This window comes from Vigna unguiculata, chromosome 9 (assembly GCF_004118075.2).
Source record: "Vigna unguiculata cultivar IT97K-499-35 chromosome 9, ASM411807v1, whole genome shotgun sequence".
In the NCBI taxonomy this organism is placed as follows: Eukaryota; Viridiplantae; Streptophyta; class Magnoliopsida; order Fabales; family Fabaceae; genus Vigna; species Vigna unguiculata.
The window spans coordinates 7,098,306-7,117,712 of NC_040287.1; the positions used below are offsets into that span (position 1 = coordinate 7,098,306).

The following is a 19,407-nucleotide window of genomic DNA, read 5'->3' on the forward strand; positions in this document are numbered from 1 at the left end:
GAGAGAGTTATCCTTATAATTAAACAATATTCTTTATTTAGTGTAGTGCAGGCTCAAGTTATAGAATGCTCATGGAAGACAAAATGACTTAGTAACAAAGATTATTTGTATTTTATGTAAAAAAAAATAATCCCAAAAGCTATAAACATTTAAATGGATTAAAATAAAGTTTTAACTAGATAACTAATTTGACATTCATTTAAATCAATTTGGTTAATATTTTAAAACATGAAATATATATCAAGATCAAACATTATATGCTTGTTCAGGCTAGAGCCTAAGGATTACAATTTAGACAAAACAAATGAACTCGTAGAATCTTCATCGGGACATTTGTTTGAAAAGGTTGGAAACATCAAATAAACTATTCAAGTTCAATACTATTCAACATGATAAAAAATAAAAATACACAAAAAAAATGCTTTGCATATTTCATATCATAATGGGTAAGTGTATCATATGTACCAATGTCCTAGAAGAGTCAAACCATCTCATTGAACAAAATAGAGAAGTCCCACAAGATCTTGTTCCTCATAACCCCATAATTGTTACACGGTTTAGCATACTACAATGAAATATAATGATTATATCATTGCGTAACTACACGGTGCAACATCCTTTCTATGGTTCCCTTACGATTTTGTAGACCAAACAGTATCGCTCATATTGTTATCTTGAGAACCGAACGGTTGGGTCGGCTCCAAGGCCAAGATTGCCTAATTAAGTAAGTGAATTATACTAAGTATGATAATAAATATGATTAGGAGAGGTTGGATCGTTATTAGGTTGTCCCTAATCAAAACTCATTGAAAAATACTATAAATAGAGGTCAAAGATACGATTGTTGGTATCTTTTAATACAAATTTAAGACTATGTTAACTTGTTTGACCATTCAATATTGAACTAATTTGTTTGAATGTTCGAGCATCTTTAACAAGTACCAAGGACGAGTTTGGATGAACATGATACCTTGCAAGGAAAATATTATGAAGTAAAGACAAATAAATTGTGTTAAAGAATGCCCATTCCTTTTTACCTGAAACCGTGAGCTTTGTTGTATAGGTAAACATTATGATAATAATAATCATATTGGTAAATCTTAAAACATTTGACTAAATAGAAGTGATGAGATCTAATAAAAAAGGTCTATGTTATAAGAGAATGAAATTGTTATCGAAAAGAAATAAAATAAGAGTTTAAAACACAAGATCGAAACTATTAAAGAAGACATACAACACAAATGCATACAAGATTACAATAAAATACTTGTCTCGATTTTTCCTCAAACATCTTCATAAATAAAAATCTATAAAATACATTTTCTTTTCTTTTTTCAAATAGAATTTTAGTTATTAGTTCATAATTTAGAAACAAAGATGTTGTTCAAAATTACAAGTGCATCAACCGAGATTCTGCGTATTTAATCATGACGATATCTTTTCAAAAAGTAATAAAACTTCTACACATCAACATTTTTTCTCTCTTAAAATCTAAACATACATCACTATAGCTATTAGAAGCAGCTAGATAAAACTATACTTAGTAACTTTTCATCGCACTTGATGGAGAGAAGCAACACTATAAAAGTTCCACTCGTGTTGTTGTGTGTATAACTTTGCAAGCAGAGAAAGACACAAAAACCATAATTATTATCCCTAAGAAACTATAGAAAACGCAAAGCCAAAAAAAAAATGAAAACTTTTTTGGACAATTATATATATAGATAGATAAAGGCAGTGTTTGTGATTTGTGAGGGTGCCACTGAACGGTGGCATAGCAGCCCAATCCAAAGAGTGTGGAAGAGGACAAAGAAAAGCCTCTAATGAGACTCTTATGCGTGTCAACAAGGGTGAAAGGTTGTTATAGCGAGATCGAGAACGATGAGGTGTAAAAGAACAAAATTATATATGAGGCCCCAAATCGCTACCCTTACATTCTCTCTTAACCTGCGTAGCCCAGGCTTCGCTTACCTTATCCTATCCTCACTCACTCTATTTCTTTTTCTATCTCTCTCTCACTCGCAATCTATATTCTCTCCCTAACCACTCTTTCTCTTCTCTCTTAATTTCCCCACCACCTCTCTTCTTTCTCATTCATTTCCCACACTATCAAAATCTTCCTCCACAGCAGCTTCGTCGGCGGTTTAATTTTCTCTTGCGCCATCATCCCAATAATAACAATTTTTTTTCTCTCTCTCGATTGTTACTCTCTGTTTAAATATAAAGAAAAATTCGAGAGCTCTGAACGACGCACAGATATTTGTTACTTTCTATTTCACATGCAGAGATATATATATTTGTGTTTTGTGTTGTGTGCTCGATGAATCCAACTATTGTTGCTTAGTAATTTCCGTCCACGAGAAGCTAGCGGCCGAAGCTGTATAAATTTTCCGAAACGTCTAATCACTACTAATTCAACGGATTGATTGATTCCTTCCTTCCGTTCGAGTGCAATGGCTCCCAAAACTGGCAAAACCAAACCGCACAAGGCCAAGGGAGACAAGAAGAAAAGAGAAGAGAAAGGTTAATTATTCGTAATCTGTAATCTACCTCCTCTCTGCAATTCTAGTTCTTATATTATTCCTTTTCCGTGGCTTTCAATCCAAACGGAAGAAAATCAGTTTCGTTTTTTTTTTTTTTTGTTCGGTTTTTGTTGTTGCATTACCATTTACGTGTTCACAGAATCAACATTCAAACGCCGTCGTTCTGGTATCCAATGCATTGCTTATCTTTTATTCTCATTGGTTCGCGATATTCTCCACCTTATCCGCTCCTCATATAAATTACATTTCCCTCTGCAGTTTTGCCCACCGTCATCGAAATTACAGTAGAAACACCAGACGAATCGCAAGTTACTCTCAAGGTACCGGTGGAGTCGTTTCAAACTTGATTTTCTGATGTTTTAGTCAGATCGATATAATATATATTATTATTATTATAATATTTTTTTTTTCTGGACTGTGATTATTCCTTTTGATTTCACCTTTCAAACTAAATATCAAAATGTCAACATTTGTTTTCAAAAGTTTGAGAAATAAGTTTTGGCTTGCCTACACTCTATCAACTTGGTGGTAGTGGTAGTGATAATAATGTCTATTTTCTGAGATGTATTTGTGATTTAAATTTCATGAATACCTAGTTTTGATGTTGACACATTCACCGTCTAACTCGGGTTTTGAGTTTTTGCAAATTTTAGGAAGTTGTAAATAAAAATAATCCTTTAAATCACTCTTAAATAATAAAATTATTTTTTAATTACTGCATCAAGCACTTGTATTTTTTTTTCTCTTTTTATATGACGTAAAACGCAACTGTTTCGTGTTTTTTCTTTAAAGAAAATCTAACTGAATCACTTTTTTTTGTTATTAAATTTTCCTTCTATATATTATGTTTTCATATTTAAATTGTTTTTTATTTTAAATTTAAATTATTTAGATAAATTAGATTCATATATTTAAATTTATCATGCAAAATTTCACATGTTAAAATTATTCACGTATATGGTATGCTTATTTATTTTAAATCCTGTGTTATTTAATTTTTTTCAATAACAACTTCGCGTTTGTTGCGAGGCAGGGCATATCCACGGATAGGATCCTAGATGTGAGAAAGCTGTTAGCGGTACACGTTGAGACTTGTTCCTTGACCAATTTTTCCTTATCTCATGAGGTAATGTACTTCTTTTTAAAATATTTTTTAAAATTAATTTAAAAAAATGTAAATATAATTATTTTAATTTCTGACTTTACAAACTTTTTTTTTTTTACTTATACCTTACAAATCTTTATTTTAAAAAAAAAGCCATTTTAAAATCTTGTCATATTTTTTTATTTATTAATGGGTAGAGTTAAAATGAATGGTCTTTTACAAATTAAAACTTAATGGACATATAAAAAAAGTAATTAACATTTTTACTTCTGAGAAATGCGTTTATTCTATCCCAGATCTGATAAATGTTGTCCTACCTTAGGAAGAAATAAATTGTGTGAACATAAAAGTATAACTGCTCTATTGAACATAGAGAAAACTACATCGCTTTGCATAATAGTTAAATAATTTTGTTATTTCAGTTTTTAATATTAAATGTAATTATAAAAATAATAAAACTTTTTATATCTTTTTAATATGAAGATTTCTAATTCTTCTGAAATATATTTGCATTTTGTTTTTTCTATTCTATTTGACTGATAATATATATTTTTCACACTTATTTGTACCAGAATTAAATACATTTATTTTAAAAAAGCAAGTTTAGGTATTTTAGTTTAATTTTTTATTGAAAAAAAATGGTAAAATAATGAATGGACCAGGACAACGTGCAGTTGCATTAATTGGTGTCTTACCACTCTCCACCTATTGCTAGTGACCAGTCCAGGATCTGGTGAGTGGGGCAGTTTTCTCTCCACTGTTTGCATACATTACTCGTGTCAAGTTATTTTAGCATGTCCCTTAAATCACAGTCAGGATTTTAATGATTACAGTAATATAAACATGTTTTCCTTCTGATTTTATTTTGGTTTCTCACTGGAAACTGCATGTGTCAGGACTTTGAAAATGGAATGATATCTTTATACATAATAAGAAAGTATCTTATACCGTTAAAATATCTTCAACAAAATATTTACATAAACTTGAATTATTTTTATCCTTCTATTTTATTCTTAAAAAATCAAATTAAATAATAGTAAATAATTATAATATATATATATATATATATATATATATATATATATAAATACACCTCTTTACAATTAGCTTTCTTATTCTATCTTTTGTAATATAGCTGTTTATGTGTAACTTTGACATTTATTTTATAAAACTCTTACAAATGTTAAGTTTTTGTTTTTTTTTTCAATTATTCTTTCTTTATTATATTAGCTGTTTTGACTGCTCATATCCACATATTTCATTTTTTTTTCTTATGGAAACTTTACAATACTTTTATTATGTTTTTTTTTAAGTGAAGATTTAATTTTTGATACTGTGGAAAATTGAAAGCAGATCCTAAAGCTTTTCGATGTTTACAATTACAATTTTGTTAAAAGGTTTTAGAAAATGCTTAGTGACAACAATATTTGTTTAAGTATATGGGTTTTCACAAGTGTAATTGCGAGTGAACTTCTATGCAATTCCATTGTCAAATACACACGATGATTATATATTTTAAATTATATTCTTTTATTTTTAATTAATTATTCATAAAATTAGATATATATATATATATATATAGCATTAATATTTAATTTTTTTAAAATAAAAATAATTATGTTATCCTTTTATTTTTTTAAGAATTACTTATTTGTATTTAGGCTTTTTTAAACTAATTATAACAGAAGAAAAGAAACAAATGCATGAAACATATGTGTTTTTCCTAGTGCCACAATTAACATTTTTTTTCTTCTGTAAATATGTATAACATGGACGGCGCAGCAATAACTTTCTCCTACTTTATCAGATTAGGTCAAAATAGGTCATAGATAGATAATCTCAATTACATCCTTATTTATTTACAAATTTTATATACAATACTTTTTTTTCATAATTAAGAAATTTGATTGAGTGAGTGAAAATTTTGAGGAAAAGTTTGTATGCAAACAGTATACATGTAATAAAATATTATTATAGACAATGAATTCATTTACTTTTACGTACAAAAGCTATTTAAAAATTCATACATTCGATAATTGGTGATTATTATCAATTTAACAATTTTACTCAGTAATCTTTTAAAATAAAAGAGAATTCTGTATAGAATTTCTACAAATTTGGAACCTTCAGTTAGTTTCATAAGATACTAATGTAATTTAATACATTATTTTACATTAAAAATATAACTATTGAAATGTAAACTAATGATCAATAATATAAAAACAAAGAAGAAAACGCGATGCAATTATTGGGAAATTGTAAATAAATTATCTATGTCGACTAACTGTAGTGATAATGCTAATAAATAATCTAATTAAAAATAGAAATATATTTTATTCATTTGTTTTTAAATCATACAAATTTGTAATTTATGTAACCAGCATTAATATAAGAGTTACGTTGGTTATATGTGAACATCCCGGATTATTTTAACCCTTCCTGAAAGAATAAAATAACTACAATAAATAATAATAACGGCTAACAGAATAAGTTGGACAGGTGCGAGGCGCGAGGCTGAAAGACACGGTCGAGATCGTTTCCTTGAAACCCTGCCATCTGACCATCGTCCAAGGTAACGAACAGCACTAAACCGGAGCCCACTGTAGACTATCACTGCCCACTGACAGTTATTTGATTCTTTTGTCAGAGGACTACACGGAAGAGCTTGCCGTCGCACACATTCGGCGACTCCTTGACATCGTGGCCTGCACCACGTCCTTTGCCTCCGCCACAAAACCTCCCGCCTGCAAGTCCAAAGACCCCACCGAGCCGGGTTCAGAAAATGGATCGGAAACAAGCCCAAGACTCAAACCCGTGGATCCGAATTCGGACTCGGGCAATGCCAAAGCTGACAAAGTGGACGGTGACATCTCCATGTGTCCACCTCCCAGGCTTGGACAGTTCTACGATTTCTTTTCGTTTTCGCACCTTACGCCGCCGTTTCAGTGTAAGTTATATATTTGAGTGTGTGTGTGTGTATATATATAATGTATGTATAACAGTATGCATGATGTGTATTCCGTATTTTAAATGTCTACTGTGTTTTCCTTTTAGTGTGTCGCCTTTTCATCTTATTTGAGCCCGATGCAATTTGCTTGGGGAAATGTATGTGCTTTGCAATACTAAACTGGAAAAGCCATAGTTATAAAGTTTAAAAGTTTTAATTCAATTGCTGTGGAAATCTGTGTTGAGTTTAATTTTAAAGCATTCAGTGTATTTTTTTTTTTTCTTGCCCCTTTTGAACTGGTTGTTTTGAGTGAGGGTGCATATTATCTGCGTATTTTAATTATCTCTATTTATGCTTTTGGTTATTTTCCTCTGCTTCGGTGAAATAATCTTCTTCTGTGAAAACAATTGGGTAAAATTTATACTACGAACTCTAACCATGCTGTTGGAATTTTTTTTTTTTTCCTTTTGTATTTTGTTTTAGTGGTGAACGATCTTTTGGTCAACAAACTAGAAACACGATCTTGTGCCAAGCTCCTAGCTTCAACTACTTTACGACCGTGTATATTTTTTGTTAAATTATGTTTCTCTTTAATGGATATGTTACACTGCAATTAGATACATGAATAGTGGTTTGTGCAAGTGGATTTCGGTTAGCTTGGATATAATTCGAATTATTTAAGCAATATGAATATGCTTGATAGTAAATTAAGCCGGAAACCTTGTTTTTATTAATGTTCTTTTGGTTTTGATGCAGACATACGGAAATCAAATCGACCTTTCCTTGAGGAAAAAACAGAAGATGATTTCTTTCAGATTGATGTGAGATTTATTCTTTTACTAACTTTTGTCTCGTGTTTTCTAAATTTTTTTAACCCAAAAGGAATTTCCCCAACTACTGGTGGTGAATGTGATATACCTTTGGAGGAAAGAGAATAATCAATAGTAGATGTGTTAGGTAATGTTAAAAGGAGGATCTAGGAGAGGAACCTACAAGGGTATTGTAAATTTGAGTTGTGAAAAAATAAAGGTTTATGCACATACTGTTTTTCTCCTTTCTCTTCAATGAGCTTTAGCAAATAATCTATCTTTGAAGTGAGACTTTTGTGCATTTCGCGAATGCAGGTTAGAGTTTGTAGTGGAAAACCTACTACAATTGTTGCTTCTAGAATAGGATTCTATCCTGCTGGAAAACATCCGCTTGTGAGTCATACATTGGTGGGTCTGCTTCAGCAGATAAGCAGGGTTTTTGATGCTGTAAGTTCTAACTCATTGATGTTTCGTTACTGTTGCTGCTTTAAACAATTCCAATTCCAGAACATTTTTTCTCATGGGAACCGTTTATAAAAAAGTCAGATTCAAACCCATGACCAACCGGTCACAAGGACACAAATTTACTGCTATGCTGGGGTCATCCTCCAATATATAATGTTGTATATAATTTCCATGTTTATATTGCATGATTGAAAATAATAAATAATAATCCTTCTTGCAGGCTTACAAGGCACTTATGAAGGCGTTCACGGAACACAATAAAGTAAGTACTTCCCACAATTTTTCACATTACTATTCTAACTGTACCAGATTATTTTACTGTTACAGTGTTCTCCTTTCAGTTTGGTAATCTTCCTTATGGTTTTCGTGAAAACACATGGGTTGTTCCTCCGGTTGTTTCTGATAATCCATCCATTTTTCCACCACTTCCCATGGAAGATGAAACTTGGGGAGGAAATGGGGGTGGACAAGGCAGAAGTGTTAGTCACGAAAATAGACAGTGGGCGAGAGACTTTGCAATTCTAGCTGCAATGCCATGTCAAACTGCAGAGGAGAGACAGATTCGGGATAGGAAAGCTTTTCTACTTCATAGTTTATTTGTTGATGTATCGGTCTTCAAAGCTGTTTCTGTAATAAAAAATTTAGTGGATATTAAGCAAAACTCTTCTTTGCCAACTTCCTATGAAGAAAGAGTTGGAGATTTAACTATTAAAGTGACAAGAGATGTATCCGATGCAAGTTTGAAGTTGGACTGCAAAAATGATGGAAATCGAGTTCTTGGATTGTCTGAAGAAGAACTAGCTCAGAGAAACCTTCTCAAAGGCATAACTGCTGATGAGAGTGCAACTGTTCATGTAAGTTAACTAAGTGTCATGAACCTATTGTAGCACTAAATGGTTTTTGTTTTGATAAATTGTCCTTGCCTTTTGTTGTAGGATACTCCTACTCTTGGTGCAGTACTTATAAAACACTGTGGCTACACAGCTGTTGTAAAGGTCTCCGCTGACAGAGATTTGGAAGGGAGTCCCACTTCGTCGGAAATTGATATTGAAGAGCAGCCTGAAGGAGGTGCAAACGCATTGAATGTTAACAGGTCATTTATTCTCTATCACCATTTAATTTATTTCAGTAATTGAGGATCATGAGGAGTACTTAATTCAAAATTAGTTCTTACGTTACTTTCTAATAATTTTTTGCATCATTAAAAATTATAAAATCCATAGACCAATAAGGGGGAAAACTTGTTGCATTTGGAACATATATGCTGTAGTACCAATCTATTTTGGTATTTTTTTTTTTTGTATAATTAGCTTTAGCTTAACAGTGCTTTCACTTTCTTTTCTTTTTTTTGGGTAAATATGGTTTTATAAAGCTCCTGATACAACTTTCTTTTCAAAATTATCTCAGCTTAAGGATGATATTGCATAGGCCATCTACACTCCAATCATCAAATGCAATTCAACGAATCCAAGGCACAGACATTGAATATTCACGGTCAACTCAATCATTGGTAAGGAAAGTCCTTGAAGAAAGTTTACAAAATTTGAAGGAAGAAACCACTAGACCCAGAAAATCTATTAGATGGGAGCTTGGGGCATGTTGGGTACAACATTTACAAAATCAAGCTACTGGGAAATCTGAGCCAAAAAAGGCAGAAGAGGCTAAGATTGAGCCAGCTGTTAAAGGTCTTGGGAAGCAAGGTGGATTACTAAAGGAATTAAAGAAAAAAATTGATAACAAAAACTCCAAAGTTGAATTGGGAAAGGATATTTCCCCATCTAATAATGGCAATGACATAAACAAGCAAGAAGCCACGAAACAGGAATTAGAGAGACAAGGTGAAGAAAAGGAAACTATATGGAGAAAGCTACTTTCTGATGCTGCATTTACACGTCTTAAAGAATCTAAAACTGATCTTCATCTGAAGGTTCATCTCTGCTTTTTAACTTAAATGATGCTTTATTTTTCTGACGCTGTAACTGGAATATTATTCTAAATAGGAATATGTCAATTTTATGATTTCTAGTCAGCAATGTGCTTATTAATCTATGTACTTATTTTTATTAATATATTTTGATTTGATACCTTCTCCATCTTCACAGTCACCTGATGAATTGATGGACATGGCACATAAATATTATGTTGATACTGCACTTCCAAAGCTGGTGAGTTTCCTAACATTGAACTTATTTATATTTAAACTGAGTTATTTTGGAATGTGTTTAGTGATTGTTATTTCAAATTCATAGGTGGCAGATTTTGCGTCCCTTGAACTCTCACCTGTTGATGGAAGGACGTTGACCGATTTCATGCATACCAGGGGCTTGCAAATGTCTTCGTTAGGCCAAGTGGTAATATTCTTACGAGAATATTGACTAGTGTCCTAAGGCATTGGTCAAGGAATCAAAAGTGGAAAGTTTTTATAAGAAAGTGTAATATTTAATGGTACAAATGCTGGTCCAAACAGACCTGTGAAAACCCCTACTTATATTTTTTAACCTAATGCTGCACAAAAAATAATATTAAAAAATAAAAAGTATTATTCTTTAGTATCCTAAGGCATTGGTCAAGGAATCAAAAGTGGAAAGTTTTTATAACAAAGTGTAATATTTAATGGTACAAATGCACCTGCACATTGATTCCTTACCCATTCCCTAGGATACTAAAGAATAATACTTTTTATTTTTTAATATTATTTTTTGTGCAGCATTAGGTTAAAAAATATAAGTAGGGGTTTTCACAGGTCTGTTTGGACCAGATTTAGGTGAAAGTAAAATCTGAACCAATTAATTTTCATTGGTTTGAATTGTTTTCAATTTTTCGAAAAAAACAAATTCAAAATCGAAATCTAACCAGCACATTCTTGATCGTCTCGATTTGGTTCAGACCAATTGGATCCAACTAAATGTAAATATACAAAATTTTGTTTTTGCGAAGAAGTCAAGATACAAAATTTTGTCCAAAGTTCACCTATAATTCTATCATTAAAAGAGATAAACAACATTTTTGAACTGTAATTGACTTACATCAACTAAATGAAAACAAAAATTACATAATTAAAATCTGATATATAACAACTAATAATAGAAAAATTCATCCTTGGTTTGGTTGTGGTTCATCATGCTTGGACCAATTAACATTGGATTTGATTTCTTTTGTTAGAATGAGATGCGATTAGCTAAAATGCTAAATAAATTTAATTGGTTTGATTTGGATTCTTGAGTTGGTCCGGTTGATCCAAATGGATGAACACCCTTAAATATAATAATGAACTATATGTTCTCTTTCCCATATGCATGTGTTATGAAGTCTAGGTTGAATGTTTTTAAGTATACAGAGGTGTAATATTGTTTCATTGTGTCTAAAAGGAGAACACACATAGCTGTATTTATACTAACCTTGTTGACAAAAACAGAATCAGACGTAAAACGATAGTACGATCAAATCCCCGACTATTAGCAACTCATATCAACATGTGATGTTCTAATGTTAATATTAAGCATGCCATTTAACAATAGGAAATTTCACTGATAATCCAATGCTATTTTTCATTTAAATTCTGTCTGCCAGGTTGAGCTTGCAGATAAACTTCCTCATGTGCAATCTCTATGTATACATGAGATGGTTGTTCGAGCCTACAAGCATATTTTACAGGCAGTTGTTGCTGCAGTTGATAATGTTTCTGAATTGGCTTCATCTATTGCATCATGCCTAAATATATTGTTGGGAACACCAACATCTGAAACTAGTGATGAAGATATTATTACTAGTTATGAACTGAAATGGAAATGGGTAGAAAACTTTCTTCTGAAGAGATTTGGATGGCAATGGAAGGATGAAAATGGTCAAGATTTAAGAAAGTTTGCCATTCTTCGGGGACTCTGCCATAAGGTAAAATAAAAGGCCCACTCTCTAATGGATTGATACTGATCACTTTATACCATTGTTATTTCAATTAAGAAAAATCCTCTAACAGGTAGGGCTTGAACTGGTTCCTAGGGACTATGATATAGATTCATCATGTCCTTTTAGAAAGACGGATATTGTAAGCATGGTCCCCATATATAAGGTGAAATACACAACACCTTGACTTTTTATGCCGGAAATTAATACTTCCTAAAGCCCTAATGACTAAATTGCAACTTGAATTATCTTCGCAGCATGTAGCTTGCTCATCTGCTGATGGCCGCACACTTTTGGAATCATCCAAGACTTCCTTGGATAAAGGTAAATTGGAGGATGCTGTCAATTATGGCACAAAGGTATGAATAATTTATTCCATCTCAGAATAGATCTGTTCCTGAAGCCAACAACTATATTTACCAACATTTTGCATTGAATCTTGAAGGCACTCTCAAAATTAGTGTCGGTATGTGGCCCTTACCATAGAATGACAGCAGGAGCATATAGTCTCTTGGCTGTTGTGCTGTACCACACTGGAGATTTCAATCAGGTGTGTGTTTTTATATCCTTAAGTGCTCTCTGTTAATTTATCAATACTAGTTACATATTGTCTTTCTTATGTGAATCATACATAAAAGTGTTAAAAGAAGTTTTGCGAACTATATATTCCAATAGTTGCTGCATCTTTCTTTTTTCTTTTTTTTTTGTAGTTATTTTGCTTAGTTTTGATGGAACATCACATTAGTGAATAAAGAAAATCAATATTAGGTCAGTGCGGAGAATCCCTTGGAAACGGCATCAATTTTCTGAAGTACATTTTAGTTATTGCAAACACTTTCAAAGAATAAAAAAGGCTTCACATAATCAAGAAACATTTTTGAAAAAGGTTCCGAGTTAATTCTAGTCCAATTAGTATCATTGTAATAACTTTATCTGTGCTTTTGCTAGGCAACTATCTATCAGCAAAAGGCACTAGATATTAACGAAAGAGAGCTTGGACTGGACCATCCTGATACGATGAAAAGTTATGGGGATCTTGCTGTTTTCTATTATCGACTCCAACATACGGAGTTGGCTTTAAAGTATGCTTCTTTACATCATATTCGTAAGATAAACTCTTTGATTGTAATGAGGAAATAGCTTACATGGTTCTTCATTTGAGAATTTGGTACCCTTTCTACTTCTGATGATAGAAATTTTGTTACAATTGATAGTTAGTCGAGGCTTTGATGTTACCGCTTATTTTAGTAGGGTTACATAGAGATCATAATTGATTGAAGTATTCTATGTATTTCAGAAATTCCTGAAGGCTTTACTATGAAAATGCTTTCTTCAAAATTGCAACACAACTGTAAATTAATATTAGTAAAAAGCAACAAAACTATATCATTGGATAAAAATGAGTATCTAGGCAAATATCCTCGAAAAGTCAACAGAACTGGGCCAGTTTCCTATGTTATATTGTCTCATGAAAGAATATTAAGAAAATTCCAAATATAGCTGGTGATGATGATCTATAATGGCGTTCATCTTAGATCATTATAGGGCTGTATTAAGGTATAAAGCAGGTGAATTGGGTCTCATCCATTATGAATTTGTTGACGGACACATGAATTTGTTGACTGACACATACTATACTGTTCGGGTTCAGTAAAATTTTCCTCTTGTCTAGTTATATAACAAATAAGAAAACTCCTGTGAATAATTACATTAATCTTCTTATCTTATTTGTTTCTAGGTATGTTAATCGTGCTTTGTATCTTCTGCACTTAACTTGCGGACCTTCACATCCAAACACTGCTGCCACCTACATTAACGTAGCAATGATGGAAGAAGGATTAGGAAATGTCCATGTTGCTCTCAGATACCTTCACGAGGCTTTAAAATGTAACAAAAGATTACTTGGAGCTGATCATATTCAGGTTCTCTCCTATTCCTTGCACGAATTTTACAGGTTACTATCGCATGAGACTTCATGTTCTTAAGCTGGTCTGGTAATATGATGACTTATGGCTAGATCATAAGTTATATTTAAAAGAAAAACTCAATTGACTTAAGACTCTAAGGCAAAAACTTACTTATCCATTTTACGTACCAGTCATTGCAGTTCAAATTTATATTCAACTTGATTTGTAATTCTTTAGAACAAATTACTGTTTCAGCATTCATCTTGACCTGAGCTCTTAGGCTGATTGAACTACAAGTGGCTGGAATAGTGAATCAGTTAACCCATGCATTATTTCAATATTCAAAGCTAGAAGGCCCAATAAACCTAGTGGTGGCGGTGGTTTTACATAACGAACCAGGATTCTGACATCTGGTCTTTCCTTTGCAGGGCGACCATAGGCTAAATCATTTAGTACTAGTAGTAGCAGAAAACTGGCTATACATACACCACTACCAATACAACCTAATATGTCTTGTACATGCCATTACTCTTTGCCGTTGTCATATTTCATCTTAAAACCAATTGTCATTAAATGAAATTGTCCAATAGACATATAAGTCTCATCCCAAAAGTTCACGCAGGCAATATGGAACTTTCCAATACCCCTCCCTCCACAGATTCCTGTCAAACTAGGCAAACCTACTAGAATAGGCAATTATCAAGATAAGCAATGGATTCCAATACTATATCCAATTTCATATTTAAACTAATTTACATTGAGTGAAGTTGTCCAAGAAATATGTAAATCACACTTCAAGAATCGAGGTAGATTATATGGAACTTTTTCATTGGTTTTTGTATGTGTCTCACTTCTTGGAATGCATCTTATATATCTACCGGGAAACTTCCTGTAATGTAAATTAGTTTTAGGATGAAATCTAACATTATTTAACATCTGCTCTCCCAACTTCAAATAGCTGATGTATTCTACTTTTTAAACCAGTCTTTTGTACGGTTGGCCTTTCATGAAGGAAACATATGCTTTGGAAATTTTTGAAGAATTTCACTTGACAATTTTAATTTTATAGTTCTGTCACCAGTTGAACTATTTAACTCACAACAGCAAATTATCAACATTTGAGTGTCCCCTGACCTGATCATATGTAGGTTAACCTTATCGTGTGAATTTTCTATTCAGTTCCTAGTGTCAATTTTTTCTCAGTGGCTAAAAAAATACCAGTAAAGCATTGTAGCAACCCCATACAAACAATTTAAACTGTGGAGATTACATGTTTAAAAACAATTGGAAAATTTAAAAAAAAAAAAAAAAACTATTTAGTCTCAAACCTATTGACTGACTTAACGTAATTTTTGCCTAGTAATGACGTAATGTAGTGCTTGATTGCAATGAGTGATTGTGTTGGAGTCACTAAAGCAGTGGCCCAGTGGGTATCATTGGAAATTTCAAAAGAGGACATTGGCATAAGGGTAGTGTAAAATTTGACAAATATAGTGGTTTTCATTCTATAAAATGCAATTTCGTATGAGTACTAGTTATGTTATGTAAGGTGCACGCAAAATATTAAGTTCATAAATGCACTTGTTCATGCTCAGTTTCTTCACAGATATGCATCAGACGAGGGTAGTTTGCATTTTTAACTTGTTTTATACATTTTTGGTTTTTTCAGACGGCTGCAAGCTATCATGCAATAGCTATTGCTCTTTCTTTGATGGAAGCATACTCTCTAAGTGTTCAGCATGAACAGACTACCCTTCAGATCCTGCAGGCTAAACTTGGTTCTGATGATCTAAGGACACAGGTAGTCTTACTTATGCCTTTTGATGATGGATTAAATTACATAAATAGTAATCCTTGTTACTTATGCAAATATATGAATTCATTACAGGATGCGGCAGCATGGCTGGAATACTTCGAGTCAAAGGCTCTGGAGCAACAGGAGGCTGCACGGAATGGTACACCTAAGCCAGATGCCTCAATCTCCAGCAAAGGTCATTTAAGGTAGTGATTACAATTAGAACAAGCTCCACATATGTCAATATCTGGTTCACTTTATGCATTTTGATGGTCTATACACATAAGAGCCGATCTGTGTTTGTTGTCCTCCACTAGATATTTCATTTTTTATAAAATCACCAATTGGAATGTATTTACACTTTCTGTTGAGTAAGCATATGCATTTATCAGTATCACAGGCCAAAGCTAAAGGTTAATAAGTTGGCGGAACTATAAGCAAGCTTATTTCTTATAATTTGTAAAAAAACAAAGTAAAAAGATAATGTTGTGGAGTGCTTGAGCATTTAAATGAATAAAGTAAAGATGGACAATGCAGTTGTTCAATCACAGTTTCTCCTGTGTTTTGATTTTTCAACAAAATTTTGAATTACAGGATTGCATTATGTTGAGAAAACATGCGAACTTTATCTAATTCATTAATTCCTCTTCAAAGATGCCAACTTTATCTAATTTCAGAAGAGCATAGTTTTCAGCATCCAACAGATTTTTATAGGATCAAGTTTGGCAATGTTTTGCTGAATCTGGTCAACTGTATCATTGCCAAAAGAACACACTTTTCATCCCCTATCCTGCAGTTCGTCGTTTATACAAATAACATAATAACTGCCATAAAACTTGATAACTTCCTACCACTAGATCCTATATAAAATAATTGCTCCTAAACCTAATAAATTAATACACAAATGATAATAAGTAACTGCTCCTAATTTTTTCCAATAACTGTCATAACTTCTAATCCCATCATTAATGTCTGCTGAAAAATTTAACCACTGTTTACTTCTAGTCCTATATGAATTTGGTTTTATTGAATGTGTTCATTTCCTTTCAAAGTTCATGACAATAAAAAATGCCTTCTACCAGTGTGTCAGACCTCTTGGACTACATAACACCGGACGCAGATCAGAAAGCGCGGGAAGCACAGAAAAAGGCTCGTGCCAAGGTAATACATATCTTCTTTTTACCCAGGATATACCTGCAAATGAATTTTCATTTCTTTATTACTTAATACTTGTAAAATTAATTTTGTATTTCGTTGTGAAACAAACTAAATTATCAATCTATTTTACAGTTAAAGGGAAAACCAGGCCAAAACTGGGAAACAGCTTCAGATGAAAATCAGAAGGATGAAGACATGTCTAAAGGTTATTCATTTACAGAGACTACTAGTGATAAAGAAAATAAATCTGAAGCTCAAATTAAAGACAACGGGATTGATAAAGCTGAGTCCATTCACATAGATCAAACGATGCCCAATGAAAGTAATAATAAACTGGCACAGGATGACAGCTCGGATGAAGGGTGGCAGGAAGCTGTTCCCAAAAGTCGGTCACTCACTGGGCGCAAGTCATCTTCATCTAGAAGGCCCACCCTAGCAAAACTAAACACTAACTTCATGAATGTTTCTCAGTCAAGATATCGAGCCAAGCCTAATAATTTCTCTTCTCCAAGAACAAATTCAAATGAGACCATTGTAGGACCATCCCCTTCTGTTCCAAAAAAGTTTGTTAAGAGTGCAAGCTTCAGTCCAAAGCTGAATAGCGGTAATGCCCCCGATGGTGGAGCAGTAATAGACTCTAAGTCAGCTCCAGCCACCCCTGCTCCAAGTGATCAAATTGCTAAACCAGCTCCCTCTAGCACGGGTGTCAGTGTTCAATCAGCAGGTAAACTTTATTCCTACAAAGAAGTAGCCTTAGCCCCACCTGGGACAATTGTGAAGGCGGTGGCTGAACAGTCACCAAAAGGAAATCCTATCCAACAAAATTCTGATATTAGTGCCGTGATAGTTGCAATAAAGGAGACTCAAAATATTGTGGCAACGAATGACGTGAACGATTTTGGTCAGAAATCAATTGATGAGAAAATACAAATCCCTGGCCATGAAGAAAAAACAGAAAAGGAAACCACGGTGGTGGACGGTAATACAGAAACAGTAAATAGCAAGGCCGACGACGAGGTTGCACTTAAAATCCAGGAAGCTAGCGTTGTTTCCGTGATAGAGAAGAAAAGTGAAGTTGGAAACATCACAGTTGTCGAGATTGAGAATTCTGGTCGCTTAGATAATATAGACAAGAGTGCCTCTAAAGGAGAATCCGAGGTACTACTGCAAGAAAGTTGTGAACCAACATCCGACAATTCAAATCCCCTAACCATTTTAGTTGAAGACGAAAAACAGTTACTTGACAATGATTCCTATTTGTTGGCAGATACGGGTAACGAGGGAAATGAGAAACATGAATCTAGTAGCAATGCAGTCTGTAAGTCACTACCATTAGAAGGAGAAAAGCAAGAAACAGAAACAGGAAAGGAACCAACCAAGAAACTTTCTGCAGCTGCACCACCCTTTAATCCATCCACAATTCCAGTTTTTGGCTCTGTTCCTGTACCAGGCTTCAAGGATCACGGAGGTATTTTGCCCCCACCAGTAAATATTGCTCCTTTGCTTCCAGTCAGTCCCCGAAGAACTCCGCATCAGTCAGCTACGGCTAGGGTTCCATACGGTCCACGAATATCTGGTGGCTATAACAGATATGGGAACCGTGTTCCGCGGAATAAAACTGTATTCATCTCAGGTGAACCCTCCCCTGATGGTAACCCCAACAGTCCTCCTAGAATAATGAATCCACATGCCACAGAGTTTGTACCAGGCCAACATTGGGTATCTAATGGCTATGTTGTTTCTCCTAACGGTTATATAACTTCTCCAAATGCCATTCCAGGGTCTCCTAATAATTTTCCCCCAGTGTCTCCCAATGGCATGCCAGTGTCACCTAGTGGATATCCTGCTACTCTGAACGGTATCCAAGTGAATCAAAACGGGTCTGTACCATCTCCAACCATTTCAACTGATTCATCACAAGTTGCGTGTGTTGAAACTGATATTGAAAACAAAAGTCAAACTCTGGATGAGGAAAGTAAAAATTCTATTCCAACAGATGTAAGTTCCGAAAAGAAACATGTTGAGCAAAATCCTCAAGAACTATCTGCCAGCAGTGAAAACTCTACTCCTAAAGTAGAAGAAAAGCAGGCAGATCTCAGCCCCCCATCTGATTTTAGTAACGAAGATACAGTAATCAAGAAGGATGCTGTGGATCAGAAAAAGCAAAGCAAGTGTTGGGGAGATTACAGTGACAGTGAAGCTGATATCATTGAGGTCACAAGCTAAGGAGTGGTAAGCTTTTCTTATTAAAATGATAAAAATAAAATAAAAAAGAAACTGTTTCCTCTTAGCTAGGGGGGTTTTATGCCTATCGAGATACCAAAAAGTGATGCCAGAATTGACTGGACTGAGGAGGTCTTTGCGGCAGAACTGATTATTTGAGGATTTGTGAAAGGCCTCACGTTGCTTGGTACATACTTCTCTCTGGAGGTTCAAATTTAGAGCGTGATTTTGTGAAGGTCACCATGATAATGGATGGGGAAGGCTTTCTTGATAGCTAATTGGCCATGTCTTGAATTGTTTTAATTTTTCCTGCTACTTTCTTTTTGCTTATCCAAAATGGAAATACTCTTACGGCTCATCACTAGGTTGCAATTGCCAGACAATTAAGGCTTCATTTGTCGGGCCTGTATTTGCTTTTTCAAGTTGTAGCAGCAACCCTTAGATCTTACGAACTTGTTCATAATTTTATTTTTAAACGGTGACAATGTTTTGCACTAAAATTCCGAGTTTGATAGTGACGGAGCGATGATTTACTTCAAATTCCTTCTTTTC

At 33.6% G+C, this 19,407-nt stretch overlaps 1 protein-coding gene across 4 annotated transcripts; it reads left to right on the forward strand.

Moving 5' to 3' along the window:
* The first annotated feature begins 1,933 nt into the window (after positions 1-1,933).
* On the forward strand, positions 1,934-19,395 carry LOC114162307 (protein TSS). 4 transcript variants are annotated; one of them, XM_028046149.1, is made up of 25 exons: positions 1,934-2,523; positions 2,683-2,709; positions 2,802-2,863; positions 3,577-3,669; positions 6,148-6,220; positions 6,296-6,595; positions 7,352-7,416; positions 7,553-7,624; positions 7,720-7,851; positions 8,090-8,131; positions 8,211-8,723; positions 8,805-8,962; positions 9,277-9,796; positions 9,972-10,034; positions 10,119-10,220; positions 11,440-11,760; positions 11,846-11,938; positions 12,030-12,131; positions 12,218-12,322; positions 12,721-12,854; positions 13,511-13,694; positions 15,349-15,480; positions 15,568-15,680; positions 16,557-16,635; positions 16,765-19,395. In XM_028046149.1, the coding sequence occupies exons 1-25, from the start codon at positions 2,454-2,456 to the stop codon at positions 18,856-18,858; spliced, it is 5,649 nt and encodes a 1,882-aa protein (XP_027901950.1). In that variant the 5' UTR covers positions 1,934-2,453; the 3' UTR covers positions 18,859-19,395. The 4 variants fall into 4 exon arrangements, with proteins under 4 accessions (XP_027901950.1, XP_027901952.1, XP_027901951.1 ...); XM_028046151.1 differs by lacking the exon at positions 7,553-7,624 and having other exon boundaries at positions 1,935-2,523; XM_028046150.1 differs by lacking the exon at positions 2,683-2,709 and having other exon boundaries at positions 1,935-2,523.
* Positions 19,396-19,407: the final 12 nt, after the last annotated feature.